We start from the raw sequence: 13,073 nt of genomic DNA, 5'->3' as shown, positions 1-13,073 counted from the left end.
AAGGCCATCAGAATGTTAAACAGCCATCATTAGCACATTAGAGGCTCCGTTCCTATAGACATAGCCTAGAAATCACTGGCCACTTTAAGAAATGGATCATTAGTCACTTTGATAATGTTTACATATTTTGCATTACTCATCTCATATGTATATACAGTATTCTATACTTTTCTATTGTATCTTAGTCCAATCTGCTCTGACATCACCCGTCAATATATGTATATATTCTTAATTCCATTCTTACTTATATTTGTTGTATTGGGTATATGTTGTGAAATTGTTAGATATTACTTGTTAGATATTACTGCACTGTCAGAGCTAGAATAACAAGCATTTTTTGACACCTGCAATAACATCTACTAAACACGTATGTGATCATTACAATTTGATTTTAATATGACATTTGAAATGTCTTTATTCTTTGAAACTTATGTGAGTGTAATGTTTACTGTCAATTTTTTATTGTTTATTTCACTTTTATTTATGATCTATTTCACTTACTTTGGCAATGTAATCATATGCTTCCCATGCCATTAAAGACCCTTAAATTGAATTCAGAGAGAGAGAGAGAGAGCAGGGTTGTACCCCGAAGTTGAATGGCACCAGTACGTAAGTTCCAAAATGGTGACAAATACTGTCATTACATGACTCTCCCCTGGACTAAATAAATAAAATACTAATCCTCCCCAGACTGAAATTGAAAAAGCATGACACTCGTCCATTTTCCACCGAGAAATACAGTAATTGCGTACATTTCTGCCTGTCCCTGAAGTATAATGGATTTATACTAACGTCCAGTTGGGGGCGGTAATGCAAGATATTGGATGCCACCCACCATTAAAGCCCACTGAAGAAGAATACATCGAATCTGGTCATTGCAAATCTTTACGGCATGTGAGATAATTTACTTGTTCTCTGTAATATCGTATAGATTTGGAATCGGGACATTATTTATTGCGGAGGAAAATATGCAGGTTCTCGACTCATTCCCTGACTATGAGAAGGGATTGAGTGACGATTCGTTTAGCAACCTTGTGACCCAGCATGACACCGTGAACAAGATTGGTCGACCGTCTGCTGGGTGAGGCGATATACGTTCCTCCATTCATTAATGGGGTTCCTATATTCTCATTTCTTTAAATATCTCTACTAGGAACTATTAAATCGAGATAGCTGTGTATTTTGCTACTGCATGGCCAGTGTGAGCCAGAATACTAACTAGCCAGCTTGTTGTTATTTCAAATGCGATGGTCAGTGGATAAACTAGCTGAGTTGAACATTTGTCAGAAAACGAACTAGTAGCCAGTTGTTGTTGTCCATGGTGGAATAATATCAAACCCACAGGCTCCTGAAGCACATATGTCCCCACGAACTCCCGAGTCTAGTTAACATTTCGCTACCTAGCTAGGCTGTTTGATGACCAAACGGATGATCTGAATCAAACACTAACGTTAGTGGGGCAGGAATGTAAGATTCGTGTTTTAACTTTATGTTAATTGTCATTGGAGTTGATGTTTACTGTTAGGTTTCAGATCCGACGTAAGATAAATTGTCCGCCATGTTTTGTTTGGTTTAGGCCTCAGTAACGTCAAGCACTTAAGATAACTCAACCAGTCACCCAGTGGGTTTTATGTAGAGGGTTATGAATATACATGATATTGCCCCTTACTGCTGAAGGAAATCACGCCTTCCGGCAGACCTCTTGTGAACACTTAAACAAAGTAACTATACTACTGTTGACTTGTTTTTTTGTTTTTTGCAATTCAGGATATCATTTATATAACACGTTGTCTGATAAAGGAGCAATAGCTTCCTCAATGGATCCGGTAAGTCTGGTTTCCCTTTAACAGTATAGGTCTGCTGTGTTGTATAAATGTCTAGGCCTAGTTTTCATCATCTTTGTTCCTCCACATTTCTGTGTTTGGCTTAAATAACTGGACAAAAAAACATGAGGATAAAACTCGTTTTTTTTTTCTTCAGAAAAGTCACCTACTAATGTATCATGTGTAGGAATCTGTGTTTATTACTTGATTATTTATCCTTCCTCCCAAAGTGTGCACTTGTTCATCACTGATTTGAAAGTCAGATTATCCATATCAAACTCAATTCCTGTACCCCTTTCTCCCTCATACTAGATCAGTCTCTCTGTTTCCCCATCATACTGCCCACACTGTATCAGTACATTCTCCACTGTCTCTGTTTCCCTATCATACTGCCCACACTGTATCAGTACATTCTCCACTGTCTCTGTTTCCCTATCATACTGCCCACACTGTATCAGTACATTCTCCACTGTCTCTGTTTCCCCATCATACTGCCCACACTATCAGTACATTCTCCACTGTCTCTGTTTCCCTATCATACTGCCCACACTGTATCAGTACATTCTCCACTGTCTCTGTTTCCCTATCATACTGCCCACACTGTATCAGTACATTCTCCACTGTCTCTGTTTCCCTATCATACTGCCCACACTGTATCAGTACATTCTCCACTGTCTCTGTTTCCCTATCATACTGCCCACACTGTATCAGTACATTCTCCACTGTCTCTGTTTCCTGGCAGTAATCACATCTTCCTGTTGAATGATTTCCTATCACATTTAATCACTTATTCAGCTGGCTGTGTCCTACTCTTAGCCTTGTAAGGAAAGCCTCCTCTCTTCTGTCAATTCCTACCATCCTCCCCTACTTTACTGTACCTGGAATAGGGGTGGCAGGTCGCCTAGTGGTTTAGAGCGTTGAGCCAGTAACCTGAGCCGACTAGGTGAAAATTATGTTTGTGTGCCTTTGAGCAACTTAACCCTAATTGCTCCTGTAAGTCGCTCTAGATCAGTGTCTGCTAAATTACTCAAATGTCAACAATGAATAGAGGCCTGTCCTTAGTGTCACTGTTCCACTGCTCCTGCCATCTCTGCATCACCACAGTGAATAGAGGCCTGTCCTTAGTGTCCTGTTCCACTGCTCCTGCCATCTCTGCACCACCACAGTGAATAGAGGCCTGTCCTTAGTGTCACTGTTCCACTGCTCCTGCCATCTCTGCACCACCACTGCCCATATCATTCCCTTAGCCTCTGCCTTGCTCATTGGCACCTCCACTTCCTGTCTCCTAAGGGCCTGTTTAGCTAGCACATCTAATTCCTCATTCCCTTCCACCCCCACATGGGCCGGGATCCAAGCAAAGCTTATATGGACACCTATAGTGGGGAGAACAAGTATTTGATATACTGCCAATTATGCATGTTTTCCTTCTTACAAAGCATGTAGAGATCTGTAATATGTATCATAGGTACACTTCAACTGTGAGAGACGGAATCTAAAACAAAAATCAAGAAAATCACATTGTATGATTTTTAAGTAATTAATTTGCATTTTATTGCATGACATAAGTATTTGATCACCTACCAACCAGTAAGAATTCCAACTCTCACAGACCTGTTAGTTTTTCCTTTAAGAAGCCCTCCTGTTCTCCACTCATTACCTGTATTAACTGCACCCGTTTGAACTCGTTACCTGTATAAAAGACACCTGTCCACACACTCAATCAAACAGACTCCAACCTCTCCACAGTGGCCAAGACCAGAGAGGGTGTAAGGACATCAGGGATACAATTGTAGACCTGCACAAGGCTGGAATGGGCTACAGGACAATAGGCAAGCAGCTTGGTGAGAAGGCAACAACTGTTGGCGCAATTATTAGAAAATTGAAGAAGTTCAAGATGACGGTCAATCACCCTCGGTCTGGGGCTCCATGCAAGATCTCACCTCGTGGGGCATCAATGATCATGAGGAAGGTGAGGGATCAGCCCAGAACTACACGGCAGGACCTGATCAATGACCTGAAGAGAGCTGGGACCACAGTCTCAAAGAAAACCATTAGTAACACACTACGCCGTCATGGATTAAAATCCTGCAGAGCACGCAAGGTCCCCCTGCTCAAGCCAGCGCATGTCCAGGCCCATCTGAAGTTTGCCAATGACCATCTGGATGATCCAGAGGTGGAATGAGAGAAGGTCATGTGGTCTGATGAGACAAAAATAGAGCTTTTTGGTCTAAACTCCACTTGCTGTGTTTGGAGGAGGAAGAAGGATGAGTACAACTCCAAGAACACCATCCCAACCGTGAAGCATGGAGGTGGAAACATAATTCTTTGGGGATGCTTTTCTGCAAAGGGGACAGGACGACTGCACCGCATTGAGGGGAGGATGGATGGGGCCATGTATCGCAAGATCTTGGCCAACAACCTCCTTCCCTCAGTAAGAGCATTGAAGATGGGTCGTGGCTGGGTCTTCCAGCATGACAACAACCCGAAACACACAGCCAGGGCAACTAAGGAGTGGCTCCGTAAGAAGCATCTCAAGGTCCTGGAGTGGCCTAGCCAGTCTCCAGACCTGAACCTAATAGAAAATCTTTGGAGGGAGCTGAAAGTTCGTATTGCCCAGCAACAGCCCAGAAACCTGAAGGATCTGGAGAAGGTTTGTATGGAGGAGTGGGCCAAAATCCCTGCTGCAGTGTGTGAAAACCTGGTCAAGAACTACAGGAAACGTATGATCCCTGTAATTGCAAACGAAGGTTTCTGTACCAAATATTAAGTTCTGCTTTTCTGATGTATCAAATATTTATGTCATGCAATAAAATGCAAATGAATTACTTAAAAATCATACAATGTGATTTTCTGGATTTTTGTTTTAGATTCCGTCTCTCACAGTTGAAGTGTACCTATGATACAAATTACAGACCTCTACATGCTTTTTAAGTAGGAAAACCTGCAAAATCGGCAGTGTATCAAATCCTTGTTCTCCCCACTGTATTTGTCTCACCTGGGCATGAATTTGAATTCCCTCATGTAGTGCTCCTTGTCTGCTATGTGAGCTAAATGATTGTAGACTCATCAATGCAGCACATGAGTCAGAACATAACTACACTGTCTGGTTTGACTTCTTCTGCCCACTGCAGTACGGTCATCAGCTCTGCCATGTATCACAGACCACCTGGCTGTGTACGTCTCCTGACTGCCACCTCACTTTCCTGTTCAACAAAGGCTGGTCCAGTCTGACCTGTCCTTGGGTCTTTTGATCCATCTGTATATTGGGGCGACAGGGTAGCCTAGTGGTTAGTGTTGGACTAGCAACCGGAAGGTTGCAAGTTCAAATCCCCGACTTGACAAGGTACAACTCTGTCATTCTGCCCCTGAAGAGGCAGTTAACCCACTCTTCCAAGGACGTCATTGAAAATAAGAATTTGTTCTTAACTGACTTGCCTAGTTAAATAAAGTTTTTAAAAAAATACATGTGAAAAAAAATAAAGTAGTTTTGAAAGGTAATGACTGGTATAATACATATGGTGGAAACTAGCCCATGCCTCCACCAACCCAATACTATTAGATTAGTAGGAAGTTGTGAACGATTGAACATTTAAGCAAAAAGGTGATATTCTAGGGATGCACCCAAATTAGAGGTGTGGACTAAATTAATAAAATATTTGGTTTAATGATACTGTTTAATATTTATTGTGGCCAACAGGACAAAGCTATTCCCTTCCTCCAACTTCCCCGGAGTCCCCAGGTCAAACGTCTCCCAGGACCGCTTTACTGCTGGGTCTGGTTGACTGCAGGAAAACACCGGGGCAGAGAGAGGAGAAGAAGAGAAGGAAGATGGAGATGTGATTTCATTAAGTAAGAACCATGGTGTGTAGATTAGACTACAGTTCTGAAACGATAGCAGAGTTACTCCTTTTGCTGAGTTCACTGTATTCTACATTGCTCTCCTTTACTGTTTTGTTGGTATGGACATTAGCACATTTAACATGATCCCAATTTTAGCTTCAAGATGGCGGTGATTGTAGATTTATTGGAACATTGTTCAATGTCGCTCACCGTAGTTTCAGAACTCAGTGGATAGTGCTAAAACAGTGACGTCATAATCAGAATCCTGCCATCATTATGCACTTTAGTCATTCATTGATAAATTATATATGAAAATATCTGGGTCATTCCACCCATTTTTAAATGTGTAAAAAATGCACCTAATTTTACCATTCTGTAATAGAGCACATGTTCAACTTCATAAAAAACAAGACATTGCATAAAAATATGACTACACTAAGTGCCAATGTGCCACAAAAAGTAACAGGGTTGGCCGTAACAGGGGACAACTGAAAACAACAGAACCACCAGATTACATGGGTAAAACCAGCCATGAATCTGCTTGTGACGGGGGGAATGGAAGCTAGTATTGTGCAACAGGAAGTAGTAATTGAATGCAGTCTTCACATAAAAAGTTATTGTTAAAACATCTCTATCATGTCTGTGTCTGGATAGAAGGGTTGAGATGCTCAGTTTCCCACCACAAAACAGCAGTAAATCCATAGAGTAGAACCAGCTCACCTGCTTTTACTCTGATTTGACTATTAGATGTTCAGTGTTTCTTTTGAAAACCTTTTTTTTTTAAGAATAGTTTCACCATATTAAAACAAAAGTTCAGTTCATGTAACAGGGTGGACCTTAAAATGAGGGACAGACGTAAATTAATTACTAATCACATCCATAATAACCTTCAGAAATGACTTTGTCAAGGCAACAAAATAACTAGCGCTTTACAATGAGTACGTTTATATGTGTTAGGTTGTGAACAAACAGAGTAAAAACTCAGAACTTGGAAAGGCTCAATCCAAGATTCTTCACCCACTGGGTCATACAGCTGCAAAGACATCATTACACAGGAACATCTATTTATATCCTCCTACTAGGCGGAGCACATCTAAACAGCCAATACATTTCTGTTGCTCGGCAGGAACTTAATTGGTTCCTCTCAATGGTGTTGTCATGGCCTTGCCTGATGCTATAGAACCGTCGTGGGCGTGGAAGTATGTGTCAAGTAGGACTGTTTCTCCTCACTCCACTTCATCGGCCTACCCCAAATTCCTCGCTCCTCTCTAATCCACAGTTGTCCAATTTATCAGTGACTGAAACCAGACTGTTGCCCTTTGCCTCCCTCCTTAGGAAAGAACATGTTTTGAGAGTGTTAACTTTCTGCACTCCCCCTTGTCTCACTCAATAACTTTCCATACACTTAGTTCCTATCCACCCTCCATTGACCCCAACATATACATTCCTTCTACATGCAAAGTAATCAACAAGTTCTAGTATGGTAACATGAATAGGTATATTAAAAGCAAGAAGCCAACACATCCACACTCATCATTTGACATTAAACTAGTTGTGGCAGTAGGCAGAGTATGGCATTAGTCATGTAAACACCTTTCTCTGCTTATCTTAATTGGCTTAAGTTGACAATCGAAGTGACGCTGTTAAAAACACCTGGTTTTCTGAGCAATTTTTAAAATGTATTAGGCCACGTAAAGGCCTTCATCAGATTCATAGAGGCATTTTTAATCTGCACATGTTCTAGCACGAGCAGCGCAAGCTTCCTCCTTTTGTTCGAGTGCAGTAAGTTCAGGGAAACTGAAAGTATACATCTTAGAAATAGTTTTCACATACAAACTTAATATGTCCGAAATCGGAATCAAATATGCTTCTAAAAGAAGGTCACTGTGGTAGTTCATTTATTTTGATTGGCAATTTTCAGCATTTATCAAAGTCCCATCAGGTATCCTGATTTCAGATGTCCATGCTATTCAATATCTTTGTTTCACAGGGGACAGCCCTAACCGTTGCTCTCTCAGTGGGAGGGGCTTATCATCTGCGGAGCCTCGACAACGTGATGATGCTGACAAGACTGAGAAGAGTCTCTCCAGACCAGAACACCTCAAGAAACACCATCAGAGACTTACAGGGAAGAAACCTCACCACTGCTGCTTTGACTGTGGAAAGAGTTCTGCTAAACAGAGGGAATTGGACATTTACAAGCAGATTCACACTGGGAGGAAAATGTACCGCTGCTCTCAGTGTGGGAAGAGTTTTGCTGCATCTAAAACCTTACAATCTCAGAGAATTCATACAGGGAGAGGCCTTACCCCTGCTTTGATTGTGGGAAGAGCTTCAGTCAATCAAGGGCCCTGACAACACACCAACGCATACACACAGGAGAGAAGCCTTACAGCTGTGATCAGTGTGGGAAGAGCTTCAGGAACTCAGGACACCTGACTAGACATAAACGCATACACACAGGAGAGAAGCCTTACAGCTGTGATCAGTGTGGGAAGAGCTTCCGGAAGTCAGGACACCTGACTAGACACCAACGCATACACACAAGAGAGAAGCCTTACAGCTGTGATTGGTGTGGAAAGAGCTTCAATCAATCAGGAGATCTGGCAACACACCAACGCATACACACAGGAGAGAAGCCTTATAGCTGTGATCAGTGTGGGAAGAGCTTCAAGAACTCAGGACACCTGACTAGTCACAAACGCATACACACAGGAGAGAAGCCTTACAGCTGTGAAGAGTGTGGGAAGAGCTTTGCACTGTCCGGAACTCTGACTACACACAAACGCATACACAAAGGAGAGAAGCCTTATAGCTGTGATCAGTGTGGGAAGAGCTTCAATCATTCAGGATCCCTGATTACACATCAATACATACACACAGGAGAGAAGCCTTATAGCTGTGATCAGTGTGGGAAGAGCTTCAATCATTCAGGAAATCTGACTTCACACCAACGCATACATACAGGAGAGAAGCCTTATATCTGTATTCAGTGTGGGAAGAGCTTCAGGAAGTCAGGACACCTGACTGAACACCAGTGCAAACACACAGGAGAGAAGCCTTATAGCTGTGATCAGTGTGGGAAGAGCTTCAATCAATTAGGAGACCTGACTAAACACCAACGCATACACACAGGAGAGAAGCCTCATAGCTGTGATCAGTGTGGGAAGAGCTTCAATCATTCAGGATCCCTGGTTACACACCAACGCATACACACAGGAGAGAAGCCTTATAGCTGTGATCAATGTGGGAAGAGCTTCAATCAATCAGGAGACCTGACTCTACACCAACGCATACACACAGGAGAGAAGCCTTATAGCTGTTATCATTGTGGGAAGAGCTTCAGGAACTCAGGACAACTGACTGCACACCAGCGCACACACACAGGTGAGAAGCCTTATAGCTGTGATCAGTGTGGGAAGAGCTTCAGTCAATCAGGAGTCCTGACTAAACACCAACGCATACACACAGGAGTGAAGCCTTATAGCTGTGATCAGTGTGGGAAGAGCTTCAATCAATCAGGATACCTAACTATACACCAACGAATACACACAGGAGAGAAGCCTTATAGCTGTCATCAGTGTGGGAAGGGTTTGCTCAAGCTTCCACCCTGACTGCACACCAACGTATACACACAGGAGAGAAGCCTTATAGCTGTGATCAGTGTGGGAAGAGCTTCAATCAATCAGGATCCCTAACTAAACACCAACGAATACACACAGGAGAGAAGCCTTATAGCTGTGATCAGTGTGGGAAGAGTTTTGCTCAAGATTTCGCCCTGACTATACACCAGCTCTCACACACAGGAGAGAAACCTTATTCCTGTCTATGTGGAAAGAGCTTTGCTCATTCAGGGTCACTGAAAAAACACCAGAAATCACAAACATGTTTTCTTTCATCTCCCTCCTCTCCGGCACCGGTTCCAGATCCCTAAAAGTTTCAATAGAAAACATCTTGTAAAGAGTCATCCATTTCCCATTCTCTAACTAAGTCTGATTACCATGGTAACCTGTGTATCATAATATGCAGCTCTGGATCCATATTTATCAAGCGTCTTGGAGTAGGAGTCCTGTGTGTGGTGGGGTGGTTCAGAGCTGTATCTTTTTTCATCAACTCCTGTTATCCATTAAAGAACTGTATAATGTAGAATAATGTTTCAACAATACTCTGTGTATTCATGTATTCAATAGATTAATAATTAAATCCATTATCTGATCAACGTCTGCTTATCACATTACAGACTTTTAAAATCTATAATAATTCATTTTTTATAAGGAGCATAGGCCTCTTGTATAATTTTTGTTGGTCCTAAAGATGTTAACATTTCTTTTTAAAACCCTTCATCAGGTTTTACTGTCGCTTATGAGACATAAGGAAGTGTGGTCAAAAATACTATTAGTGTGGTCAAATGATGTTGTTGCATTTGTTTTCAATGATTTTAATGGGTATATCTTTCAACTTTCCTTATTGTACAGTACCAGTCAAAAGTTTGTCCACATTTAATCATTACAGGGTTTTTCTTTATTTGACTGTTTTCTACATTGTAGGATAATAGTGAAGACATCAAAACTATGAAATAACACACATGGAATCATGTAGTAAGCTTTGCACACTCTTGGTATAATCTCAACCAACTTCATGAGGTAGTGACCTGGAATGCTTTTCCAACATTCTTGAAGGAGATGTCGTGGAGGATCGTTACAAAATATAACACTTACACGAACTTGTGAATTCAATATAGGCTTTTAATACAAACATATCAGAAGCCTAGATGGTCCGCGGAACACACACTTTTCCAGAGCACTGGCTCTGATTTATACACATACAACATATGAGTCCATCCCACATGCAAATGAAGTTATTTCCCTCAGTCCATCTGCCACCATTATATCCCAATCTGTGCATCCTGCTTGTTCACGCCCAATAACGCCCATATCTGCTTTCAGTCAAGTTATAATGGTGACAGGACCTCTTCATGTCCCAAAAATAATACATGCCCATCTTATCCTATGGGCCCCTTATGTTTGGCTTGTCCTTATTAGGACTAGTAGACTTTGTCTCTTCTGTTCATGTCCTAAAAATATATGCCCTATGTCTATAGTCCATCAGTTGGTCATTTGGCTGACCCCCTCCTTTGTATGTCCCTCTGACCTTGGTATGTCCAGCTGTCCTATGCTCTCATGGCCTTACTTTGGCTTCCTGTCCTATACAATAGACAATGCATTTTACCAGAATGGCAAATACACTCTTAAGTGTATCTTTCTCTTTTGGTACAGTATTGTTTCTTCCTATATGTACATCTTGCTCCCACAGAGTTCCCACATATGCTGAGCCCTTTTTGGCAGCTTTTCCTTCACTCTGCAGTCCAGCTCATCCCAAACCATCTCAATTGGGTTGAGATCTGGTGATTGTAGATGCCAGGTCATCTGATGCAGCACTCCATCACTCTCATTCTTTGTCAAATAGCCCTTACACAGCCTGGAGGTGTGTTCTGGGTCATTGTCCTGTTGAAAAACAATGATAGTCCCACTAAGCGCAAACCAGATGGGATGGCGTATTGCTGCAGAATGCTGTGGTGGCCATGCTGGTTAAGTGTGCACCTTGAATTCTAAATAAATCACAGACAGTGTCACCAGCAAATCACCCCCACACCGTAACACCTCCCTGCTTCACGGTGGGATCCACACATGCAGAGATCATCTGTTCACCTATTCAGAGGGGTTGGGTTAAATGTAGAAGACACATTTCAGTTGAATACATTCTGTTGGACAACTGACTAGGTATCCCCCTTTCCCTTATTCTGTGTCTCACAATGATGTTTGGAACCAAAAACCCAAATCTGGACTCATCAGACCAAAGAACAGATTTCCACCGGTCTAATGTCCATTGCTCGTGTTTCTTGGCCCAAGCAAGTCTCTAATTCTTATTAGTGTCCTTTAGTGGTGGTTTCTTGCCTGCAATTCGACCATGAAGGTCTGATTCACACAGTCTCCTCTGAACAGTTGTTTGAGATGTCTGTTACTTGAACTCCGAAGCATTTATTTGGGCTGCAATTTGAGGTGCAGTTACAGTGCCTTGCGAAAGTATTCAGCCCCCTTGAACTTTGCGACCTTTTGCCACATTTCAGGCTTCAAACAAAGATATAAAACTTTATTTTTTTTTGTGAAGAATCAACAAGTGGGACACAATCATGAAGTGGAACGACATTTATTGGATATTTCAAACTTTTTTAACAAATCAAAAACTGAAAAATTGGGCGTGCAAAATTATTCAGCCCCCTTAAGTTAATACTTTGTAGCGCCACCTTTTGCTGCGATTACAGCTGTAAGTCGCTTGGGGTATGTCTCTATCAGTTTTGCACATCGAGAGACTGACATTTTTTCCCATTCCTCTTTGCAAAACAGCTCGAGCTCAGTGAGTTTGGATGGAGAGCATTTGTGAACAGCCGTTTTCAGTTCTTTCCACAGATTCTCGATTGGATTCAGGTCTGGACATTGACTTGGCCATTCTAACACCTGGATATGTTTATTTTTGAACCATTCCATTGTAGATTTTGCTTTATGTTTTGGATCATTGTCGTCTTGTTGGAAGTCAAATCTCCGTCCCAGTCTCAGGTCTTTTGCAGACTCCATCAGGTTTTCTTCCAGAATGGTCCTGTATTTGGCTCCATCCATCTTCCCATCAATTTTAACCATCTTTCCTGTCCCTGCTGAAGAAAAGCAGGCCCAAACCATGATGCTGCCACCACCATGTTTGACAGTGGGGATGGTGTGTTCAGGGTGATGAGCTGTGTTGCTTTTACGCCAAACATAACGTTTTGCATTGTTGCCAAAAAGTTCAATTTTGGTTTCATCTGACCAGAGCACCTTCTTCCACATGTTTGGTGTGTCTCCCAGGTGGCTTGTGGCAAACTTTAAACAACACTTTTTATGGATATCTTTAAGAAATGACTTTCTTCTTGCCACTCTTCCATAAAGGCCAGATTTGTGCAATATACGACTGATTGTTGTCCTAGGGACAGAGTCTCCCACCTCAGCTGTAGATCTCTGCAGTTCATCCAGAGTGATCATGGGCCTCTTGGCTGCATCTCTGATCAGTCTTCTCCTTGTATGAGCTGAAAGTTTAGAGGGACGGCCAGGTCTTGGTAGATTTGCAGTGGTCTGATACTCCTTCCATTTAAATATTATCGCTTGCACAGTGCTCCTTGGGATGTTTAAAGCTTGGGAAATCTTTTTGTATCCAAATCCGGCTTTAAACTTTTTCACAACAGTATCTCGGACCTGCCTGGTGTGTTCCTTGTTCTTCATGATGCTCTCTGCGCTTTTAACGGACCTCTGAGACTATCACAGTGCAGGTGCATCTATACGGAGACTTGATTACACACAGGTGGATTGTATTTATCATCATTAG

General features: G+C 42.0%; 1 protein-coding gene and 1 long non-coding RNA gene across 2 annotated transcripts; both read left to right on the top strand.

The window, feature by feature from the left end:
• Window positions 1-976: 976 nt before the first annotated feature.
• LOC124002833 lies at window positions 977-5,514 on the top strand. The gene is made up of 3 exons (XR_006833127.1): window positions 977-1,081; window positions 1,768-1,826; window positions 4,955-5,514. It is a non-coding gene; the product is annotated as an uncharacterized LOC124002833 (long non-coding RNA).
• Window positions 5,515-5,533: 19 nt separating this feature from the next.
• On the top strand, window positions 5,534-9,941 carry LOC124002714 (zinc finger protein 420-like). The gene is given in 4 exon segments (XM_046310408.1): window positions 5,534-5,672; window positions 7,654-7,956; window positions 7,959-9,263; window positions 9,266-9,941. Coding segments are annotated over 3 exon segments (1,707 nt in total). The 5' UTR covers window positions 5,534-5,672; window positions 7,654-7,886; the 3' UTR covers window positions 9,598-9,941.
• The last annotated feature ends 3,132 nt before the right edge of the window (window positions 9,942-13,073 follow it).

The sequence above is a fragment of the Oncorhynchus gorbuscha genome, linkage group LG18 (assembly GCF_021184085.1).
Source record: "Oncorhynchus gorbuscha isolate QuinsamMale2020 ecotype Even-year linkage group LG18, OgorEven_v1.0, whole genome shotgun sequence".
NCBI classification, from domain to species: Eukaryota; Metazoa; Chordata; class Actinopteri; order Salmoniformes; family Salmonidae; genus Oncorhynchus; species Oncorhynchus gorbuscha.
This window is presented reverse-complemented; position numbering and strand designations above follow the sequence as displayed.